The sequence below is a fragment of the Geotrypetes seraphini genome, chromosome 7, assembly GCF_902459505.1.
Source record: "Geotrypetes seraphini chromosome 7, aGeoSer1.1, whole genome shotgun sequence".
Taxonomy (NCBI): domain Eukaryota; kingdom Metazoa; phylum Chordata; class Amphibia; order Gymnophiona; family Dermophiidae; genus Geotrypetes; species Geotrypetes seraphini.
Window position 1 is genome coordinate 118792497 of NC_047090.1, and position 24876 is coordinate 118817372.

A 24876-nucleotide genomic window follows, 5' to 3' on the forward strand; every position below is an offset into this window, starting at 1 on the left:
AACCTCGTATAATTCCCCTTTTGCTAGATTATATATTAATAATACTTCCTTAGCAACAGCAGCAGATGAATCCAGAGACCAATGGGATAGCACACATCTACCAGCAGGCGGAGATAGAGAAACTGATTAACAGATGGTCCTATTGGCTGGCACTCCTCCTCTATCTTCAGTATGCTCCATCTCCCAGCAGGTGATGGTCGCTATTCGAATAGCTCCTGGATTCTGGCTGTGACTGGAACTTTATTTTCTCTTGTTGAGGTTTCTTTTCAGTGAGACTACCATTCTGTTTCTCCTGTTGAGATTTTCTCTTCAGTGAGACAGGGGTGTCCGGCTGAACGGTGCCGGCTTTAGGGGTTACACCTGGGCCCCCCCAGGTCCCTGCCTCACCCTCCCTCCATTGCTAGAGGGTCTGACTGGGTCTCGATTTTTTCTTCTTTCCCCTCTCTGTTAAAAAAAAAAAAAAAAAAAGGGACCACAGTTGCTACATTATGCTCTGTTAGTGCTGCACATCCAGCTCTAACTGGCTTCATCCAGCCATAACAACAAGCTTGTGAGTATGTATGTGTTTTTTACTGTTGTTTGAACTTCAGGTTCTGTTTGGGAGTCTTAGTACTGTGGGTTCGGTCAACATACGTTTAAGGAATGGATATTTTATTGAGGCTAAGTTTTTTATGACTAGAAATCCGTTGAGGGAGCCGGGACTTTCCCGCCCTTTGCATGCACGCGCTTGGTTTCCTTGTTGGTTACAGTGCGGCAGTAGCGGTGCGATTTCATGCTTGCCCTTGTTCTCCTCGTTGAGTTTCAGTGCAGCAGTAGTAGTCCTGTTTATTCCGAAGCTCTCTTTCGTCATTGTTTGTCACGGCCATGTGCAGCTGATTGTGCAGGTGCCAGTTTATAGCAGCGCGCATGAGATGGGACATGTTTTTTCCGGCGCTGTGGGAAGCACCGCACTGTTCTTCTGGTTATTCCCCGAGTCTGATTTTCTTTCTATGCAGACCGTGGCAGGGTAAATTTTGCGGTGCTTGAATCCGACTATGTTTCTAGGAGCGTTGATGCAGTGGCCACATGTGGGTGAGAATCAGGCATGCGCTGGGGTCTCCGGCGATGGCGGGAGAGCTGCAGCATTCCGGTAGTTTATTTACAGCTATCTTTGGTCAGGGTATGCTGCGGCTTCTATCTTTTCCAGTTCAGACAAGTTGTACATGTTTCACCAGCTTTGGGACAAGCTTGGGCAGATTTATATGTCTATGTCTGTATTCCTGCTGTATTCTCTTGAAGGAAGCTGCTAGTTTAATCGGACTCTGGGGTTAGCACTCAAGGGGATTACCAGAGAGACTCTGACCTGTGCTAGGTCACCCAGTCTCGGTTTGTCTCCGGACTGGGTCGACATACGGCAACTCACGGCACAGTGAGATCAGCAATAAGATAGTGCCCTGTATTTCACACGGGTATCTCATTGTTTCTCTTGGGGTCCCTGCAGATTGAGCCTTTGTCTGTTGGTAACTGTCCTTCTTATTTGGGCCTCTGTGCTGCGCTGCATGTGTCTGGTAGTGGCATAGGATATATATGCCTAAAGGTAGTACAAACAGTTTCCAAGTTCGGGCTGTCTCTATGTGCATAATGACACTTCGCATCTTCCTGCGGCCAGGACTCTCTTTCTATATTTCTGAGAGGGCCTGGACTTCAGATTTCCATGTTTATCACGCTGGTTTCTCCTGTCGCCATCTTCTCATGGCACATGCTAGACGGACCCCCTGACCAGACAAGAAGGGCTGTGCAGCTCCTTCTAACCAGGAGCCAGTTATCTATTCTATCAAACCCGCAGAGGAGCGCGTGCTATGTGGCTGTTAGCCTCATCCCTGAAGCTCTCATTAGCGATGTGAGCTTTTTCTGCTACCTGTTAGGATGCTGTTGTTTTCCATGGGGTGGTAGATGTAGCATCTTGATTGCGTCTAGTACATATTCACTTTAAAGGACATACGTATTTCGCTCACATTGCATGAAGTTAGTACTGTTTTCATGGTTCCAGTATACTTTTCTTTACATTGCGAAACTTGATTTTTTCCTAGGAGAATGTATTTCTTCTTACAGATCCTACAGTTCTCATCCTGATGTTCCCTGACCTTTTGCACTTCATTCTGAGGGGATCTTGACTTCTTCCAATGACTCTTCAGGTCAGGTCAGGAGCTGTGCACATTTTTCAGGATGCTTGCAACTTTGCATCCTCCTCAGGTTTTCGGTTCGTTCTTGGAGTCTCTGTGTTTTGTTTTCCCTTTTAAGAGTTTTATTACACACGAAAAATAAATTTTGCGGTAACAGCCCCGACATTGTGGAACTCTCTTCCACAACCACTTCGAGACGAACAACATCTTGACAAATTTAAGAAAAACTTAAAAACATTTTTATTTCGTGATGCTTTCTCTATTATTTAATTTCTCTCTTTTTAATTTCTCTTCTATTTAATTTCTCTCTTTTATAAACATTTCATATATTTTATCCCCATCCAACTTGTTTTTCTCCCAACCCCTCTTTCTCCTTTTTCTACCTACAATGTAACTTTACCCATCCATTCCCTCTATCCTCACTGTTAAGTCCGTCTTGTTAATGTCTTTAATGTTCACTATATATTATTTAAATTACTAAATAATTCTTCAATTGTTCTTATTCTTATCTGTCTTTTTTAAATCTAATGTAAACCGTCCAGATATTTGCTTGATGGTCGGTATATTAAAATCTAATAAACTTGAACTTGAAACTGGTCCTCAGGGCACTTCTTGTAGTTCTTCGGGAACTAAGGGACGTTGTTCCACTTACTGCATGGTGCCCAAGACGGGGGCATTAGGCAGGCTGGATCCCATTCTGCTGAATTAGTTTCTCAGGGTTAAACATTTCTGCAGAAAAACTGGGAGAATATTTACATTTTAACTATGGACTCTGAATCTGCACTAGGTTTGCTTGCCTCTCTTGAGCAGCGCTTTTGGTTTTGGCACATGCCATTTCGCTTACCCAAGGCTTCACGAACATTTTAGAAAATGTGGGCAGTGGTAGCATTTTGGCGCTACCAGGTGATTCACCTAATTTCTTCTTGACTGACTGCTTGATTCGGACATCTTCCAATCGGGCCATTTGACCGACACGAAAAGGGTGGTTTCTTTTCCTCAGTTCTTTGGACGTGATTCTTCGAATTGGCATAGCGCTCTTTTCTCCTGTACTATTTATAGGTATATCGGGGAGATGTTTTTATTCATATAGGAGAGAACTGTGTTTCTTCCCAGAGACTAGGGCGATGGGTCACAGTCTCAGGTTTGCATTCTTCTTTGGTCACCATGACCAAGAGTATGGGATTCTGTGCAGGTTCTAGGATCCATGTTGCTGACTCCACTGGGAACTTCGGCTTGCTTTCCCATTATAACGCTACAGCTGTCGCTTTTTGTTCCGGTGGTTCCCAGTATCTCAGGGCTCTAATTATTTGGTAGGCTCCTCAAGCATCGCTCTGTATGTTTTGGTGGCTCGTCGAGATTTCTCTTTTCAAAGGCATGCCTCGGTCTTTGATGGACTAGCTCATGGCCACCAGACATCCCGGGCTGTCGGGTTGGGGGGCTCGGTGCCTTCCATCCTCAGCTCCAGGAGTCTGGTCTTAAGAGGCGACTCAGTACTTGTTCATTCTTCTACTCTGGAGCGTGGTCAGGCTAACGTTTCTGGAGCTTCAGACCATTCTTCCGGAATGACGCTGAAGGTCTTTTCAGTCAGTATTATGATGGGGGTATTTCTCTACAGCCTGGGCAGTAGGTGATGTACTCAGTTGGCGGGTAAAGTTGTGGTTCTACTTCAATGGGTGGACCCTCATCTTTCTCTTCTGTTGGCAGATCATTTTATGGGTCAGGAAAAGAGTTTGGATAGACTTTCTCTCCGCGAAATCTGAGCATGGTCCATTTATTGTATGTTACAGTGTGTACGCTGTGTACACTCTAGAAAATGTAAATGTTAGTAATAGTGAAATCTTCTACATCCTTGATATTGAGAATTTTGGCTCAGGCGTTCCAGCTCGTTTTATGAAAGTGAGATCTCCTGGAACTAGACCTCATGGCCTCGTCTCAAAATTCTAAGCTTCCTAGCTTCTTTGGCGGGCACAGGGAGTGGGAGTCAGAGGGGGTAGCAGCGTGGCTTCTTTCTCGCCTCTGGTTTCTCTTTTTTCAGTGTTTTCCCCTGGCTGATGATGGCTTGGATTTGCCATCTCAAGCTCGCTTTCAGGGCACAGTATTTGTAGAATCTCTGGATTGGCTGCGCCATCCTTGCTATGCGGATCTGTTGAGTCTTTCGACAGCCGGACTGTTGAGTTTCCTGGTATCTCCGGATTTGCTCACCTAGGGTCCGATCAACATGGATATTCGTACTACTTTGGTATTGCGACCTAGCTTTTGAAAAGTCATGGCTGACATGTAAGGGTTCTGCGAAGCAGGTTGTTTCTTCTCTTATCCAGGCTTCTGCTTCCTTTTGGAGGTTTTTCCTTTCTTGGGTACTTCTCAACATTTGCACCCTTCCAGAGTTCTTTTTTGGCACAAGTGTATTGCCAAGGGCTTAGCGTTCAATTCCCTTCAGCTTCAAGTGCCATACTTAGCTTGTTACAAGGGCTAGGTATATTGCTCTTCACTTACTTTTCAGCTTCATGTAGTTCAGTTCCTAAACAGAGTACGGTATATTCGTACACCTTTTAGAAAGCCCTGTCCGGAGTACAGTCTTAACGTACTTCTTTGAAGTTTACAGAAGGCTTCATTTCATCCTTGTCTTTTGAGACTCTAAAGGGCTGTGCCGTTGAACATGGGGTTTCTTGTGGCTATGGCTTCAGCTCGGCGGTTTTCTGAGTTGCAGGCCTTGTTTTGCGGGGATTCCTATTTCTGATTTATAAAATCTGGGGTGTTAGTTCGGACGGTACCACAATTTCTTTCTAAGGAGGTCATCCTTTCTTTTATGACACTCACTTTTCCTTCCTTCTTCCTATGAGGAGAAATGGGAAGATGTGCTTTTATTCACTGCATTTTTAGAAAGTGCGTAGCGTTCTCCGCAAGCTAGGTTTCTAATGACTTTTGGTGGTTTAGATCACCTTTTTGTATTCTTCACGGGACGCCTCAAACGTATGGCTGTGTCCAAAGTCTCCTTCGCTCGATGGGTCCAAGAGGACATTATTTCCGCTTGCTTGATGGCAGGGAAGCAGTTGGCGAAAGAACTTCATGATTATTCCGCCAGAGCGATGGCTACTTCTTGGACTCGGTCCAGAGGTTTTTTCCTTGGAGGAGTTTTGTCTCGCAGCTACTTGGTCTTCCGAGAGCGCTTTATCTCAGCATTACCGTTGGATGTGGGGGCGCATGCAGTGGATGCATTTAGTGCTTCGGTTATTGAGGAGGCGGCGTTTGCTTCCCACCCAGATAGAGGATTGCTTTGCTACATCCCATTGGTCTCTGGATTCATCTGCTGCTGTTGCTAAGGAAGGAAAAATTATGTTCCTACCTGTTAATTTTCTTTCCTTTAGACGCAGCAGATGAATCCAGAGCCCCATCCTTTCTGGATATTTTCTGTCGGTTTTTTCTTTTCCAACTTTCGAAGTTTGTTATTATTGATGGTTGTATTCTGTATTATTGCCTTTTGAGATTTGTTATGGGAAAGAAGTTTTTTACATGCTATGCCTATTGATGGTTACTGATGCTTGGGCAAGGAGCTATACTGGAGATACAGGAGGAGTGCCAGCCAATAGGACCACCTGTTAATCAGTTTCTCTATCTCCGCCTGCTGGTAGATGTGTGCTATCCCATTGGTCTCTGGATTCATCTGCTGCGTCTAAAGGAAAGAAAATTAATAAGTAAGAACATAATTTTTCCATTCTCAGAGCGTTTTTGTCTGAGGAGGGGAGTTAGCAAGGATGTCCCTTATCTTCTTTGCTTTTTGATATTGTTCTGGAACTCTTGTTATTGGCCATTCAGCAGGCAAAGGAGATACAGGGAATTTCATATGCAGGTCAAGAATATAAGGTTTCAGCCTATGCAGATAATAATTTGCTTCATTTGAAGAATCCTGAATCTACCATTGAAAAACATATATATATATCCCTATAATTATTTATACCATTACATCTGAGCCATATTTTGAGTATCAAGTTGCCTAGAATATATGACAATAGTATTCTTTTTTCCACCTGGAATATATTAAAATTTATTAATAATTTAATACCTACTCTAATACAACAATCAACGTGTCAATCTCTATGGTTAAACTCCAAGATACAAATCGGCGAGTCTAAAATCCTCTGGAAACATTGGCTGCAGGCAGGCATATGTACTTTAGATGAGGTGATTAAATTTGCAGATGATACGAAGTTATTCAGAGTAGTGATGATGCAGGAGGATTGCGAAGACTTGCAACGTGACATAAACACACTCAAGAAATGGGCTGTGACATGGCAAATGAGGTTCAATGTGGATAAGTGTAAGGTGATGCAGGTTGGTAACAAAAATCTTATACATGAATTCAGGATGTCCGGGACGATACTTGGAGAAACCCCCCAGGAAAGAGACTTTGGAGTACTGGTTGACAAGTCGATAAAGCCGTCCACACAATGCACGGCGGCGAAAAGGGCGAATGCTAGGAGTGATTAAGAAGGGGGATCACGAACAGATCGGAGAAGGTTATCATGCTGCTGTACCGGGCATGGTACACGCACACCTGGAATACTGCGTCAAGTATTGGCCGCCATACATGAAGAAGGACACAGTACTACTCAAAAGGGTCCAGAGAAGAGCGACCAGAATGGTTAAGGGGCTGGAGGAGTTGCTGTACAGTGAGAGATTAGAGAAACTGGGCCTCTTCTCCCTTGAAAAAAGGAGACTGAGAGGGGACATGATCGAAACATTCAAGATAATAAAGGGAGTAGACTTAGTAGATAAAAACAGGTTGTTCACCCTCTCCAAGGTAGAGCGAACGAGTGGGCACTCTCTAAAGTTAAATGGGGATAGATTCCGTACAAACGTAAGGAAGTTCTTCGTCACCCAGAGAGTGGTAGAAAACTAGAACGCTCTTTTGGAGGCTGTTAACATACGAATTGCCACTGCTGGGTCAGACCAGTGGTCCATCGTGCCCAGCAGTCCGCTCCTGCGGCGGCCCCTAGGTCAAAGACCAGTGCCCTAACTGAGACCAGCCCTACCTCCGTACGTTCCGGTTCAGCAGGAACTTGTCTAACTTTGTCTTGAGTCCCTGGAGGGTATTTTCCCCTATAACAGCCTCCAGAAGAGCATTCCAGTTTTCCACCATTTTTTGGGTGAAGAAGAACTTCCTTTTAACCTCCAGGGATTCAAGACAAAGTTAGACAAGTTCCTGTTGAACCAGAACATACGCAGGTAAGGCTAGTCTTAGGGCACTGGTTTTTGACCTAAGGGCCGCAACGTGAGCGGACTGCTGGGCATGATGGACCCAGCAGCGGCAATTCTTATGTTAATCAGGAAGTGTGTTTGCCTGTTTTTCAGTCTGTGGGTTCCAAGAAGCAAGACTACATTTTGAGAAATTTGGACATGTTCAGAGTTCTGCTGTGCTTTCTTGAAGTCACTAACGAGATTCGTCTCTCTGACTGTCTGTTTGTGCTGACTCATTCTACGAAGCGGGACATTACCGATTTCATGATTTCCAGATGGATCCATAAGACCATTTTGTCATCCTGTATTCTTTTCAGTAAACAAGTCTCCTGTTTCTGTTAAGGTGCATTCCACAAGGGGTATGGCTTCTTTGGGCCGAGGCCAGAGCAGTCTTCCCTGAGGAGATTTGTAGGGCAGCGACTTGGTCCACTCTGCATACGTTTGCCAGATTTTATAGAGTGGATGTGGTGGCGACACAGGACTCTGCCTTTGGGTCCTTGGTTTTGAGGGCTTCTGCAGTCTGCCCGCCCTAGCTTTTGGGGACTGCTTTTGTACATCCCACATTTCTAAAATGACTCAACTATTGCACTGGAAAAAAAGATTATGTCCTTACCTTGACAATATCTTTTTCAGTAGATAAGTGAGTCATTCTAGACTCCCACCTTGTCCTTCCTGCGCCTGCCTGCTGTCTCATTTTGCCTATGCTTCTCCAAGTTTGTTTCTTGGATGGCAGTCAGCCCTTCTTGGTCTTGAAAAATTCTGTATATATGTTTTTATCCCAGGACAAGCAGGCAGCATATTCTCTACATGTGGGTGATGTCACCGACGGAGCCCCCTAGCGGACGTTTTCGCAAGCAGACTTGCTTGAAGACTTTGGAGCTTGCGATTGGTCTGCGCATGCGCGCGTGCCCCTCCTGCCTGACCTAGGGCATGTGTCTCCTCAGCGTGGCTTCAGTTCTGTGTTTTCCGTGGAGCCAGAAGCACTGCTCCCTTGTTGCGCGCAATCTCGTTGTCCCTCATGCACCGCGGCTTTCTTTGTTATTTCTTTGAGTTGCTGTGCTCGCGTCTTTATTTCTTATTTTCTTTCGTGTTTTTTTTTTTCATCGGGTCTCCGGTCTTGCTCTGGCCGCTTGGCCTCGCGGGGCCACATTCACGTTTTTTATTATGTCCTCGCACTGGGTTCAAGAACTGCACTAGGTGCAACCGGGTTATCTCCATCACCAATCCTCATTGTTGGTGTGTGGAGTGCCTGGGTGCAGAGTACCGCGCTGAGTCGTGTTCGTATTGTGCGACTTTGCAGCCGCAGGCTCTCCGTTGGAGGGTGGCCAAGATTCTTCAGCTTTTTGGCTCAAAGGGTCCTGAGGGACAGGTCTCGAGCTCGGCCTCGGCACCGGTGTTAAGTGCCTCAGCCTCGAAGTCCTCGGCCTCAAAGTCCCCCTCAACTGCCAAGGCTCCGACCTCGGCTCCTCCTGCTACTCCGGCCTCAGGTAAGTCTCCTCTTTCCTCCTCAGATGTGCCGGCAAAGAAGCCTACCTCTGAGTCTCATGCGCGTGCCGCCTCGTCGGCCTCTTCGAGACCTCATTCTAAGCGTCCCTCCTCACGTCGGGAATACTCTTCCTCGAGGTCACCCCCGAAGGAGTGCACTGCTGCACCTGTGACCCAACATCCTTTGGTCTCGGTGCCTATGTTCGAGGACATGCTTAAGGCTATCCTTACATCGCAGCTTTCCTTGGTGGTGAGCCAACTGGTCCCAACCTCGGCGTCTCTGACCTCGGTCTCAACCCAGCCACGGTCTGACCAGCCTGAGCGTCCTTCTCTTGTATCTCGGGGACGTGCCCGCAAGACTCGCAGGGTTCCCTCGAGCGATTCTTCGTCCCCGGAATCGGGGCCTGTGACTTTCAGGGGGCCTGTGCAAGGGACCTGTTTTTCGTCCGCTACTTTACCGAGGTTTGCCCCTTCTAAATTGCTGCAGTCTTCTCCGCCCCTTCGGGGCAGGTCTCCGACCACGAAACCTTCCAGGCACACTCTTGTCCTCGAGTTGGACTCTTCTGTGCATTCCCCCTCAAGGCGAATGACCGTGATGGAATGACGGTGGAGGAATTTTCCTTTGCCCCATCTTCTCCAGGGCTCCGCCAGGTGGCCCCTCGGACTCCGGGTCCTCCCTGACCCACCTGATGCGGGGTCGTTCCTCGACGCCTCCGAGGCACTTTAGTTGAGCCTCCTTGATTTCCCATTCGCGGGACTCCGAGGCTCCAGCATGCTATTCGAGGGAAATTTCTCCTTCTTTCTCTGCTGCCTCCAGATCTCGATCGGGGTCTCCTCAGGAGGATGAGTCTTCTCAAAACTCCTCCTTCACTCATTTCATTTCTGACATGGGCAGGGCCCTCAACCTGGATCTCCACTCTGAGTCCCATTATACCCAGGAATTTCTGGTGGAAATGGGTGCTGCTCATCTGCCCCGTGAGGCACTGCGCTTGCCGTTGCACCAGGTTCTCCGGCAAACATTTCTCCTGAACCTGGAGACCCCTTATACGGTCTCGGCTATTCTCTCCAAATTGGAGTCCCGTTACCGGACGATCCCGGTCAAAGGGTTCTAGAGTTCTCAGCTTTCTCACCAATCCTTGGTGGTTGAACCTTCTTTGTAGAAATCCAACCCCTCGAAGGTATACGCAGCCGTCCCTCCAGGCCGGGAGGGCCGTACGATGGTCGCCGTCTTTATCAAAACTCAATGATAGCGAACCGTGCCTCAACTATAACTTTATCTTCACGTCCTATCTCTGGTTCTGTGTGGAAGCCCTCCACTCGTTCCGGGCGGACGTGCCGGATTCTCGTCGTCAGGAGTTTCATCTCCTCGAGGACACCCTCTCCCTGCTCCGGCTCTATATGTTTCAGGCGGCCTATGACGCCTTCGAGTTGTCCTCGAGGGTCACGGCTTTTGCAATCACCATGCGTGGCCTCGCTTGGCTCAGGATTGTGGATATGGATCCGAATCTCCAGGATCGTCTAGCCAATCTCCCTTGCGTGGGTAATGAGCTGTTTGATGATTTCATAGAGGCGGCCAGTAAGCGCCTCTCGGAACACGAACGGTCCTTCGCCTCTCTGGTGAGGCTTAGGCCGAAAACCCCTCCGGCTCGGTAATACAAAATCCCTCTCCGGAGGTATACGCAGAAATCTACTCCTGCGGGTTCTCGGCCTCCTTCGAAGCGGCTGCAGCAACAACAGCAGTGTCAAGCTAAGGCCCAGCCGCCAGCTCCGGCGAAACCTGGGCCGTCTTTTTGACAATTCCGGTCTGAGCCTTCGGGCTCCCTTCCTCCTAGAGCCTTCTCCCCTCCCCATCGGGGGTCGTCTCCATCATTTCTATACCCATCATCCGGGAGGGGTATTCCTTTCACTTCAGTCAAGTACCCCCGGACCTTTCTCCAAGAGAGTTTCCTTCTGCCCGGTCTCACCTGCCTTTCATTCTGCGGGAAGCTCGGGCCCTTCTTCGCCTTCGGGTGGTTGAGGAGGTTCCTCCGAACCAGTGGAATATGGGATTTTATTCCCGGTACTTTCTGTTACCCAAGAAGACGGGGGATCTGCGTCCGATTCTGGATCTCCGTGCTCTGAACAAGTTTCTGGTCAGGGAACGGTTCAGAATGCTCACCCTTCCAACGTTGTACCCCCTCTTTGACGAGGGGGACTGGCTGTGCTCGCTGGACCTCTAAGAGGCATACACGCACATTCCGATACACCCGGCCTCTCGCCATATCTGAGATTCCGGGTGGGGGATCTCCATCTCCAGTATCGTGTTCTTCCCTTCGGCCTGGCGGCCTCTCCGAGGGTTATCACAAAATGTCTGGTTGTGGTAGCTGCGGCCCTGTGTCTCCGTGGCCTGCAGGTGTTTCCCTACCTCGACGACTGGTTGATCAAAGCGTCCTCTCGCCACGAAGTTCTGCGAGCGACGAATCAAACAGTCTTGCTCTTTTAGAGTCTCTGTTTTAAGGTGAACTTCCCCAAGTCTCACCTCTGTCCGTCTCAGTCTCTAGAGTTCATCGGAGCGGTCCTGGACACGGTTCGTCTCCGCTCCTTCTTGCCTTGGCCTCGTCAGGAGGCCCTTGTTCGTTTATGCCAGCGGGTGGCCCATCTGTCCTCAGTCCCGGCTCGGCTCCTGATGGTCTTCCTAGGTCACATGGCCTCCACGGTTTGCATGACTCCTTTTGCCAGACTTCACCTCCATATTTCTTAATGGACTCTTGGGTCCCAATGGAACCAGGATCGAGATCGAGTCATTGTCGTGACTCCTTTGTTGAAGAAGGCTCTCCGTTGGTGGATGCTCTCTTCAATCTTTCCAGAGGTTTTCTGTTTCATGCTCCCCCTCCGCAGAAGGTCCTCACGACGGACTCGTCGGCCTATGCTTGGGGGACTCATCTGGATGGTCTTCGCACTCAGGGTCTTTAGTCCAGTGCCGACCGCGTTTGTCACATCAATCTGCTGGAGCTTCGAGCGATTTTCCTCGCCCTGAAAGCTTTTTGTCATCTGCTTCACAACCGAGTGGTGCTGGTCCGCACGGACAACCAGGTCGCCATGTATTATATCAACAAACAAGGGGGCACGGGATCCCTGTCCCTGTGCCAAGAGGTGATGCGGTTCTGGGATTGGGCCATCCGCCGCAACATAATTCTTTGAGCGGTCTACATTCAGGGCCAGCACAATTGTCTGGCGGACAAGTTGAGTCGTCTTCTGCAGCCTCACGAGTGGTCCATCCGTTCCTTGACCCTGCGACAAGTGTTTGCTCGTTGGGGGACTCCGGATGATGATCTGTTCGCGCCCCCCTCAATCACAAGTTGCCCCACTTCTGCTCCAGAGTTTACACCCCTCTCAGGCTCGAGGAGGATGCTTTTCTGCTGGATTGGACGAACCTGTTTCTGTATGTGTTCCCTCTATTCCCGCTGATCCTGAAGACTCTCGTCAGGCTCAAGTCCACGAGTGGCCCCGACAACCGTGGTTCTCCCTTCTGTTACAACTCAGTTCCAGGGAGCCGCCTCTTCTACCTGTTTTTCCTTTTCTGCTTACGCAGAGTCAAGGTTCTCTACTTCATCCCAACCTAGTCTCTGCACTTAACTGCTTAGTTCCTCGAGACTTAATGCCCTCGTTCCAGGTCTCCCAGCCTGTGTCTGATGCCTTGGAAGCGTCTCGGAAGGAGTCCACTCGCCAATGTTACCATCAGAAGTGGACCCGTTTTTCTTTCTGGTGTGCTACTCGGCAGCAGGAGCCACTATCGGTCTCCTTATCTGTTGTCTTGGATTATCTGTTACACTTGTCTGGCACTGGATTCAAGTCCTCTTTGGTTCGAGTCCACCTTAGTGCCATTGCTGCTTTTCATCAGCTGATTGACGGGAAGCCTATCTCTGTTCATCCTGTGGTTTCACGCTTCATGAAAGGCCTTTTCCACGTTCATCCGCCCCTTAAACCTCCTCCTGTGGTTTGGGATCTTAACGTGGTCCTTGCTCGCTTGATGAAACCCCCGTTCGAGCCGCTAGCGCGGGCTCACTTGAAGTATCTTACTTGGAAGGTTGTATTTCTTATTGCTCTCACTTCTGCCCGTCGGGTCAGTGAGCTTCAAGCCTTGGTTGCGGACCCACCTTTCACTGTCTTCCATCATGATAAGGTGGTTCTCCGTACCCATCCTAAGTTCTTGTCTAAGGTTGTTTCTGAGTTTCACATCAACCAATCCATTGATCTTCCTGTGTTTTTTCCGAAGCCCCATTCTCACCCAGGAGAAGCAGCTCTGCATTCTCTTGATTGTAAGCGTGCGCTGGCCTTCTACTTGCAGCACATCACTCCTCATTGTTCTGCTCCCACCTGTTCCTCTCTTTCGACCCTAATCGCTTGGGTCGCTCTGTTTCTAAGCGGCCCATTTCTAACTGGTTGGCCGTTTGTATCTCTTTCTGTTACGCTCAGGCTGATCTCTCCCTGCCGGGTCGAGTCAAGGGCCACAAGTTCAGAGCTATGGTGGCGTCTGTTGCTTTCCTCTGCTCTACTCCACTTGAGGAAATCTTTAAAGCTGCCACTTGGTCCTCGGTTCATACGTTTACCTCGCACTACTGTCTGGATACTTTCTCCAGGCGTGATGGCCATTTTGGCCAGTCCGTTTTGCAAAATCTGTTCTCCTAAATTGCCAAATCTCCCTCCATCCCATTCTGGTTAGCTTGGAGGTCTCCCATATGTTGAGAATATGCTGCCTGCTTGTCCTGAGATAAAGCACAGTTACTTACCATAACAGGTGTTATCCAGGGACAGCAGGCAGATAGTCTCGCAACCCACCCACCTCCCCGTGGTTGGTTTCTTTGCTAGCTATCTTAACTGAGGTCACGGTTAAGTAACTGCTAAGTGGCATACAGGGGCCCTTCTGATCTCCTTTGATGCTGCTGTTGACTGTTTGGAGTTTATTGTCCTTAATGTTTCTTTGTTGAGCAGAACAGTTATTTTTTAAGAATGCTCCCATTGGTACCCCTACTTCACGTACTGTTGGTCGAGCTCTTTGTGCTTGGGTACTAACCGCAGGTAGCAATAGCGCTCCCAGTGAAGTAGAAGAGTCGCAGAAAAATTCCAGAGTAGATTCCTTCTGCAGATGGCTTGCGACCATTGGGAGATAACCCACATGTCTAGAATGACTCGCCTATCTGCTGGAAAATATATTATCAAGGTAAGGACATAATCTGTTTTTATCAAACACCCACTACGATAGCTGGTTTAGTCAGACAGTTCTGTAAAAACTGTCTGACTAAACCAGCTATCGTATTGGGTGTTTGATAAAAACAGATTATGTCCTTACCTTGATAATATATTTCTGTAAAACAGTTCTGTAAAAACTGTTTGGAATTTATAATCCAACTCTACCCTCCTAGGCTCATTTTTGTTTCTTCCAGGCTGCACCTTCACAACAGTCCTGTTTTAGTTAGTGTTATTGATTAGTTTTGACCTTGCCGTTGCAAAACCATATTGACCATTGTTTTTAGTGAGCTTGGTAGTTAGGCATTCCCTCATGTGAGAAGGTAATGTTTTGCTCTCTTTGGAGAGCACCTGATACAGGTGAGTAGTTTTACTTTCATCTCTTAAAATGTTGCCAACCCTTTTTTGCAATCGGATGTTGAATATCTAGGATCATTAAGCCTTCAGATACTGCCAACAGTGGGGGCATTGGTCAGATGCTGTGCTGCCTTTGCATTAACAGTGCTGGTGACAAGAATTCATCTGAATTGTGTGTCATGTATTAGCCTTGTAAGTGGATAGAGCTGTTTGAAAAAATTGCTGCTTAATATTTCAGTGGAACTTATGGATGAAACAGAACAAAGTGCAATAGAAGAGACTTCATCAACACCCACCAGGTATGTCAGACAGAGCAACCTGTTATAACGGTAAACAACTTAGCTGATAACACACTGTAACTCTTTGGTGCATTGCCTTAGCAATCTATTATTATATGAAAAAAAGAAAATAAATGTGCACCATTAGTACAACTTTTGTATATAGCTGTCATAATTCTCCTTTCTCTCTCTCTTCTCCCCCCAAAGAAGAAAAAATTCCAAACATTTCTCTCACTGGTGTTGAGCAGCATCCCACATAGGCTTGTCACTTATTTAATCTAAGACTGCTAAATATTAAAACCGGTACTGTAAGGCTCCCATACTTTGAGAAACACAACTACGGTAGAAATCCAAAAATTTGGACTGCTCAGGGATCATGTCAGTCCAGATTTTTGGATTTTCTTTATTCTTAGGCAGTACTTTTAAAATTCAAATTTAATGAAGAATAAAGAGATGAAATAAGCAAATTTTGTGGGGCCACTTTGGATTCTAATGAGCTAAAGGAGAGCCGCTAAATATTTTCCCATCTTCAGACTTCATTGGGGACTGTTCTCAAGGTTGCGACAAAATGTATTCTCTTGTCTATTGAGAAATGCAGGCAAACAGTCAATAAAGAGGCCGTCGAACAGCACAGTTATAGAGCCCCCCTCACTCCTCAGGCCGTGCAGTAGATGTAATGGCACTTGTAGAGGGACCGCCACTAGCTCCACAGCATGAAAAGATTGAGCCTCTGCTACTGTGTTGTAAAATGTGGCCCCATTGCAGTGCACCTGGAGCCTCGCAGAGTAGAGTAAAGCAAAGCGAATGTGGCGTTGGACCAGAGCAGAACACACCAGGGCGAAGGCACAGCGTTGTTGCATAACTTTAGTAGTGTAATCCTGGAAGCACAATACCCGGTGGTTGTTGTAGGACAAGGACTGACCCCCATGGAGCGCTTAGAGAATAGCTTGCTTATGAGCATAGTTCAGAATTTTTGCTATTACCACTCGAGGTCTCACCATCAATGGTCACTTGAGGCCAAGCCTGTGAGTCCATTCAGTGTAGAGGGGCCCCAGACCGTTCTGAAGAATGAGTGAAGAAGTAATCCAGGTATCCAGTGTAATACGGAGGTCAGACTCCGGAAGGTCCTCAGGGAAGCCGATGAAGTGAAAGTTGCAGTGCTGCGATCTATTTTCTAGATCCTCAATTTGATCTTACAATGCGGCAATAGTCTGCATGGCGGCTCTGCATTTCTTCCTCAAGCTGCACATGGTCATCCAAGGCCGCAACTCTGTTGTGAAAAGTTGCCACCTCCTGTCCAATTGTGTCCAGTTTTTCTTGAACACTCTCTAACTTGGTGTCGATGGGTAATGGATGCTTTTCCAAAATCAATTCCATCGCAGCGGTTACTTCAGTCACGACCTTCTCAACCCAAGTAGAGCCGACCAGCGATTCTGAAGGGCTAGAAGGTACTGCCATCTTATCACCAGCCCTGTGCTGGTCCCGATCCTTCTTCGTCACCTTCACAGACATAGTGCTGCGCCCAAGCGCTCCCGACCAGACCGATAAGCACAGGGGAAGCTCACTAACCAGAACCCGTACAGTAGGAGCCCAGAAAGCACCGAAAAATGAGAGATATGAGAGGGAATGGCCGGAGAGACACTGATCAGCATCTACCCTGCACCATGGCATCACATGATCCTCGTGCCTTGGACAATTTTAGTCATATCAAAAATGTTAAGAACCATGATCTGCTCCCCAGGAGTACAGCATTGAGAATGGAGGCCCAGCTGCTGGGCTGAAGTCCACCTGCAAGCGCTATCAGCAGTGCAAGTAGTAGGAGTGGAGAATATGCAGGCCAGATATCTTAGCCAGCAGACCCTGGTTCTGGATGAGACCTGGTTCGGATGAGAAGGCCTTCTGTTGCATTGTGACCCAATGGGGGCTTCAGCTTTTTGTTTCTTCAGCTGAAGATTTGAGCCCGGAAGCGCCGGCATGGCTTCTCTAGTACAGCCTTGGCCAAAGAAGGATCTGTTGCATGTTTTTCCCCTGTGGCCCATGATTGGCCAGCTCATTTGAAAAAACAGCAGACCACCCAGGGTTGGTAGTCCAAATTGTTCCAGTTTGGCCACGTCTGCCATGGTACATGGGTCTAATCCATCTGCAGAGGGACAAGATTCTCAAACTGCTATTTCATCCGAATCTCCTCACAGGGTCCGGTAGCCCTGGAAGGTCAGGAATGCTTTGGGCTTACGGCATGGTTCTTGAGTGCGCATCTTTAGCACACAATGAGCTTAGAGAGCTCATCTGCCCTACTTTAGGATTGGGGGGACTTCTTTAGTACATCCCACTGGTCAATACTCAAATTCCTTTTGCATTAGAAATCCAACAGCTCCAAAGCACTTATTAATATTCCGAAAGCATATTTTCAAGATTCATCTCACAAATCCCTCAGGACATAAATCCAGCTTTCTTCATTACTGATTTAATATTTATATCAGCTGTTTCAACTTTACAGGCTTCAGCGGTGCCACATGCTACTCAAGTCAATCTCATTGCACCAAGCATTACATCTCCACTTTGTCATTAGCCCAGATTTTCATTTAGACTGCTTACTGTCTCAGACTTGTGTATATATATTTTTTGTTTGAGTACCTGAGTATAAAAAACCGCTTAGATAACCTTGATAGGCGGTATATAAACACCTAATAAACTTGAAACTTGTTTTAATGCTTGACTTTCAGCTATCAAGAGGTCTGTAGAGAGATGAATACCCAGAAGGTCTCCATAGTGTCCAGAGTCTCCTCCTTGAAAGGAGCAGTTGTAGATAGCTGTCTCCCATTTAAAAAAAAAGAGAGAGGATCCAGAGGTTTATGCAAATGGGAGAGTGCGGAAATCATATAGGTTATAGTGCCGGTTGCACTCAGATAGGTGGCTTGTTGGTTCCACCTTGTTTTCTGTTCATATTGGCAGTGTTTTTCTTATAATTGAATTGCATTTAAGGTCAGAACACGCTTGGCTTGTTTGGGGGGAGGGGTCCCTATGCCCCTCCTCTGTCTTTCTCCTTTTGTAGAGGTTGTCAGCTGCTTTGATATGAAATGAGCACAGAGCAGTGGTAGAGGAAGTGGAGCTAGAAAAAGTAGATGATGCCTTTTACATAACTCGTGATTAAAGTGAATAACCCACTTGTCAAAACTTATATCCCTTTGTAGAAAGAAGATTATCAAGGTAAGAACCGATGTGCTGTGTATCTTTTTGTAGTGTGAGGAAAATATCTGCAGGCAGATATTAAAATTTCTGCATTGGTGGAAACTTTTTAAAAATGAAACCATGGTACTTCATAGCCAGCTGTCATTTGGCTGGCCTTGGCTATGTAAATTATGGAGTTGTTCTGATAAATGATGACAAATGACCTGCTGTCTATTTGCCCTCTCTTCAGAAATCAAAGATAATTTGTTTAATAAAAGAATAGTTAAAATGTGATTAAAGATATAATGTCTTAAAGAGAGCCTAACAACCAAATGATATGCAGCTTTATATATTTCCCATCAGTGTATAATTTTAACGGGTTAGAAGATCTTATAATCCTTTTTGTGTTATGTACAGTATATACAGTCGACTCCACCTAAGTGCATGTCGGTTAAGCACACGCTTTGGTTATCCGCAGCCTACCACCATAGTCCTGTTTTTTTTTTTTACTTTAAAGTCAATGGATGTAAACTCCGGATAATCGCAAATCAGATAAGCACCCAATCTGCTTAAGCGCACTGATGTTATAGGTCCCACGTCTATTCGTTCATGTTACATTTACTCCGATTAAAAGCAATCAAGTTCTCACGTTGATGATCTATGTGTTTCGGATCAGCAGTCTAAGCCTGGCCAGGTGTTCGGATTTTCAAAACTGCACCATGGTGTCTCGTGGAGAAAAACTTTTGTCTTTGGGGGAATGTGTTCAACACGCTGGTCAAAAGTCATTGTCCTTGGCTGAACGTGTCCACCACGCTGGACAAAAGTCATTCTCTTTGGCTGAACGTGAAAATGTCTTAAAGAGACTTGACCAAAGGGAGAGTCAGGTCGCCATCCAAAAAACTAACAAACCAGTGTTCATCCTAGCCAGATTTCTCAGATTAACAAAAAAAACAAGCCATATTGAAAGACTGGCAAAACAACAGCAATCCTACCAGGAAACGGAAAAGAATTGGGAAGGCTGGAGACGTTGAACAGGCTTTGCTGCGATGGTTTGCTGAAGCTAGAAGTTGTCAACTGCCAATCAGTGGGCCTCTGCTGATGGAGAAAGCAGCACAGCTATCCGAAGAACTTGGCTTAGAAGACTTCAAAGCAACAAACGGATGGCTGGAGAGGTGGAAGGTTTGTAACAGCATAAAATTTAAGAAGCAGCATGGCGAAAAACAAGACGCTGATGAGTTTGTTGCAGAAAGGTGGGTCATGGAAATGTTGCCATCAAGTCATTGGTGGATTTGAACCATGCAGTGTTTTCAATACCGATGAGACGGGCCTGTACTGGTGTGCCATTCCTGATGGAACATTGGCTTTCAAATGCAGCAAAACTGTTGGCTTCAAGGTGCCAAAGGAACGATTGCCATGCTGCTCAGTTGCAATATGGACTTTAGTGAAAAGCTCAAGCCACTGGTGATTGGGAAGAATCAAAATCCTCGGTGCATCAAAAACATTAAACGCCTACCTGTTGAATATGAAAGCAACAAAAACGCATGGCTGATGGTGACACTGTGGATTGAATGGTTGCAGAAGCTTGACATTCTGATGAGAAGGCTTAGGAGACACATTGTAATGCTATGTGATAATTGCAGCACACAGCAATGACGTAACCAACATTAGACTCATGTTTCTGCCACCAAACACGACATCTTTGATCCAACCGATGGACCAGGGAATAATCGCCAACTTCAAATGTCATTACAGGTCTCTTGTCCTAAAATATGTGATGGCAGTGATTGATGCAAGCATGGAATCCAGCCCCCGAGCTACTAAGCTCATGAGAAAAATGACGGTACTCGACTCTCTTCACATGGTACGGGAGGCGTGGAGTCGAGTCTCATCATTCACGATTTCAAATTGCTATCAACGGGCGAGCTTCATTCACACATCTGATGAGACAATTGAAGCTGACACTTTGTCCATCAAACTCCCTGTTGGATTCTCACCAGAAGAGTTTGAGCTGTATGTCGCTGTTGACAACGATGTGCCCACATTATCTGACAGCACTAATTCCGATATCTGTACAGTCATAAAGGACACTGCAGACAACCAAGAATCTGATGAGGACGGAGATACTGCTGCGGTCATCACAACTAATGAAACACCTGCAGAGATTGTTTCCTTCTTGGACACGCTGAAGTCCCTACACACTCTGCGTTGTTATCTGGAGATAAATTGATGTCACGACTATGGCCAGTTTTACAGCATCAGTAGTCGGATACACAGCCTGAATCGTGCAATCTGTGCTCAGAAAACAATGACTGATTATTTCAGTAGAATGTTGGTTAAAAAAAGGATTGCAGTATACTGTATTGCATTAGATGGAAAAGTGCTGATTCTAAAACTGAACCGTGTAGAATTGTTTTACGTGTGTTTTATGCTAAATAAAAGTTTTATTGCATTTGACTACAGCGTACTGTGATATTTCATGATTAAAAAATGGTACTCTGATTAAGCGCACACTCCATTTAAGCACACATGGTGGTCTGGTCAGGAGGCCTTGCACTTAAAGCGGAGTCGACTGTATATACACTGTATATTTTTCAAGCTTAAGTTGCAAAATGGGCTATGTGCTTTCCAGTTCCCTTGTAGATGATACATTTAGTGTTTCACTCTTTAAGCAGTAAGGACCTGTCTTCAGAGAAATTGGAAGTGGACGCCGGAAGCAGCATTGTTGGATGCAGTGTGGAAGAGCCTGCATCTAGTTCACAGAAGACTTGGACCTGCCCCACAAATGCTTTCAAGCGAGACCTGGGAGGTAATTGAGTGAAATAAGGCAGTGTATAGTACTTTTAGTTTGAAAGATGAGCATTAATCTAAAGTATCTCTTTGCACCAAGGAAGCTCCTGATTTATTTAAAATGAAAGAAAAACACAGTTTTTGATACTTCAGAAACTAAAGTAGATCTTCAGTTGTGCCACTTCTCAAGAAGTGGATATGTTTATTTTCAAGGTTAACATGCAGAAATCCCTTTAACCATTCTGCTTTCTATGTGAACAGTTGCAGGATAATATTATTCGTACTATAATAAAAAAATGCACAAGCTCTAGTTGATGCAAGATGTGTCTTTAAAATATATAGTGAAGTTCTTTTGTGCCTGTGCTTTCAGCATTTGCTCTTATGGTGGAGGATGTGTGCCAGTTACCTCACTGTGGTTCTGTTTCTGTTAATAGAGGCAGAAGATGTGGAATACGTTGTAATTGATGACTTTCAGCATAAATTTGGTCCCATTGTAAGTATAGATTTTAATTGTATGTTCAATATCATTCCCAGATACAGCAGCAATCCTATGGACTGTATCAGGGCTGTGTTTGGTGGGCATCACTTTTCTTCAAGACAAATATACAGAAAATCTTTGATAAGCAACAGTAAAGGTAGTGCTACATATCAGTGGCTAGGGCCATTGAAACCATATTTCTCCAGAGACAAGGGATATGCAGGTAGATTTGTTGATGAAGTCCTCTGACTGAGCCTGTGTGCCGGTGTTCTCCCCTAGCTAACTAAGGTTTGGCTTAATGGGCATGTGCAGAAGTGCCTACACCTAGAACCCCACCCCTCTGCTGTCAGTTTTTTCTTCGACTGTTCCTGTCAGGTCACAGCTTTCTCCCCTCTCTTCCTTTATTAAAAAAGAAAAAAGAATATAGATAATTTAATATTTTCTTGGTTAGAAATCATTAGTTTGTATTTTTTTTTCCCCTTAGCACTTAGAAAAACCAAAACCAAGGGGGACAGAAAAGTTTTCCACATTGACTTTAAAAAAAACCCCCACCAAACCCAAAGAAGTGGAAAACAATGGAGAAAGAGCTTTTACAGCTCTCACTGTTATCAAAAAGAGCACCGTAATTAAAACAGCAGGAACTAGGACTGAGGAAGAAGTTTTTTCTGCTCCACGAACTGTGATGGATGGTGCTTCAAAGGTGATGCTTTGTGCCGAAAATGTGGGGAAGCTGGCACACAGGCAAACTTCACTGCTAGCTCCCTCCCCCCAGGGCCCTTACTTAGTACTGCAAGGGGAGGGTAGCCAACAGCCGTTGATGCTGTGAGAATCCAAAAAAAATCCCAACAGAATTGGCAGGCAAGAAGAAATCTAAACTCCCAAAGTTGGAACACTGCCTCACCTCTGGAACACACCTTCACCTCTGGCAGCAGCATCGACTTCAAGGAGCTCTGGTAAACAAACGGGGCAGGCTCACAGGGTCCCATTCTGGGCCTCTCCTGCTTTGACTCCTGAACTTTTTTTTTAATTTATTTATTTATAAATTTTCAAATATACATAATCAAGATTTTACTTGTATAGAAAGCAAGATTCAAGAGGTAAAGGAAAACCATCCAGAACAAAGTGTTACAAATTCAAAGAATAAAAATCCTAACTTAAATCTGGCTCAAGTCCTCATAGGATCCATGATTAAATTAAACGGAATTGAAGCAATTCATTAAGGAAGGAAAAAAAAAACAAGTTACAGGTTAAATCTGTGCTAAGAGCGACGAAAATGATAAGAGGTATAGAAAACTTGTCATATGCCGACAGGCTGGAAAAGCTGGGGCTGTTCTCCCTGGAAAAGCGGAGATTTAGAGGAGACATGATAGAAACTTTTAAGATCCTGAAAAGCATAGATAAGGTTGATAGGGATAGATTCAAGTACAAGGGGGCACTCTGAGAAACTGAAAGGGGACAAGTTTAAAACCAATGCCAGGAAGTTCTTCTTCACCCAGAGAGTGGTGGACACATGGAACGCACTCCCGGAAGCTGTGATCGAACAGAACACAATACAGGGATTCAAAGTGGGTTTGGATAAATTCCTGAAGGAGAAGGGGATTAAGGAATACAGATAGAAGTAGTGATAGGTTATAGGATGAGTTCAGGGACCACTGACAGGTCATGGACCTGATGGGCCGCCGCGGGTGCGGACTGCTGGGCGCGATGGACCTCTGGTCTGACCCAGCGGAGGCAACTTCATATGTTCTTATCTATCCTATTGAGCATTCTCCAGAATGTTGTCAGTTGTGAGGGCTTGTTTGGTCAGTTTTAAAATGAATAAAGAATTAAAAAAAAAAAAAAGAAAAGAAAATCAGTGACGATCCTCCCAGCAGGAATTGGTCTTCTCAGTCAACCCAACAGAGATCCAGTTCGAGGATAATGGAAAGGTATAATGCAGGAAAAGAGAGGATCGGAGCGCAGAGCCCAGCAGCGCACGTCCATTCACGACGAGCGCATCACGTGATCGACAATTGGCTTCTAGTAGCTCACTCAGTTATTACTCTTTATTCAGACCACAATTCACACCCTACAGTCTCTAGGATTCATCATCAAGTTCCAAAAGTCCAATTTGACTCCAACTTGCTCTCTCATGTTTATCAGAACTCTTCTGGACACATACTGCAAGGGCGTATCTTCCTTGAGACAGACATCAATCCATCATCATTCTGGCAGACCACTTCAGGCATTCATCAGCCCTGCTGGCTCACACCATTCTATGTCTCCTGGGTTATATGGCAGCATCAATATCTCTAGTGCCAAATGCAAGACTCCACATGAGGCCTTTACAGTGGCAACTAAAGTTGTTCTGAGATCAACGGCATCAGTCTCTCCAAGATGATCTCACTTCCTGCAAAGGTTGAGGCTTCCCTCCTTTGGTGAATTCACTCTCTGTCCCTACAAGAGAGTTGTCTCTTTCAGCCTCCTCCACCTCCTCTTCTCACTATAATGATGGATGCTTCCAATCGGGGCTGGGGAGCGTACCTTGACCAATTGTGCATTCAAGGACAATGTTCAACATTCAACAGATCCGTGTATATCAACTACGTAGAACTATGTGCAGTTTATTATGCTCTTCAAGCCTTCCATCCTTGGATCCACAATAAACGCATTCTCATTCAAACAGACAATCAAGTGACGATGTTCTACGTCAACAAGCAGGGAGGTTCGGGATCCCTTCCTCTGCAGAGAAGCATATCGCCTGTGGACCTTGTAAGGTTTGTTAGTGGCCCCCACAATATATGGTTGGTGGGGGTCACTTGAGATGCGCCCTTACAAACGCCAGGTCCCAGGTTCAGTTCCCTCACTGAACATTCACCAGGAAGTAGAATCAAAAAGGCACAGCCAGAGGTGATTGCATAAAGAATATATTATAGAAATAGGCTTACAGAAAAGCAATATTTATAAGCATTACAATTAAGCATTACAATTAATGAGAGAGCAACACAGTTTCCCTGCCTTACAGAGTTCGGAGGAAAAGAGAGACATAGAAGCCTGAAGTTCCAGGGAAAGGCAGAGAGAGAGAGAAAAGGGGGATGGGGTGCACTGCCTGCCTCTTACCACCTATTGTTTGTATGTTTTTACTTTGTTTTAAAACCTTAACTTATTTTGTTGTTGTAACATTTTATTTTTAGTTTACTGCTGTTATGTACTTCTGCCGCCGCATAGCGGCGGCGAGCCGGACTCCTCCCCCATCAGGTCAGCTGAAGCTCTACTTATTTGGGCTCCCTGCGGCGCACGCCGAAGGAGCGCGCAAAAGGAGCAGGCACTGCTCCTTAGTGCGCTCCTTCGTGCGCGAGCTGAGGGCGACAATAGATACAAACATCCAGCAGTGCCCTTCACTCATAACCAGGCTTTATTTAACCAACAATTTAGGTATACAATTCTAATTTCATTCAGCTTTTTTTTTTATTGAACTGTTATATTTATTTCTGAACACTGATTCAATCAGCAGCATGTCTTCAACCTCTCTTACTAATAATATCCCAGTTTTCTGGGGCCATCACCCCCCTAAATATAAAACTTTAACACACTGCAACCTTGCTTGTTAGAAATTCCTATCTCATCTCCTCCTTCTAACCCTACTACAGTAAACACCACCTTAACTAATCCTTTATATCTTTCCTTAAAAAACAAAAATTTAAAGCTTGGTCTCATTAAC

At 45.8% G+C, this 24876-nt stretch overlaps 1 protein-coding gene across 5 annotated transcripts in view; it reads left to right on the top strand.

The window, feature by feature from the left end:
• EXD1 (exonuclease 3'-5' domain containing 1) overlaps positions 1–24876 on the top strand; it is a 172490-nt gene that overhangs the window by 23722 nt on the left and 123892 nt on the right. For 4 of the 5 annotated variants that reach the window (XM_033952674.1, XM_033952673.1, XM_033952677.1 and 1 more), the window contains 3 exons: positions 14704–14764; positions 20581–20717; positions 21133–21191. In XM_033952674.1, coding sequence (XP_033808565.1) covers positions 14704–14764; positions 20581–20717; positions 21133–21191 — 257 coding nt within the window. The remainder of the gene's footprint in view (positions 1–14703; positions 14765–20580; positions 20718–21132; positions 21192–24876) is intronic. The other variant, XM_033952676.1, reaches the window with a different exon arrangement.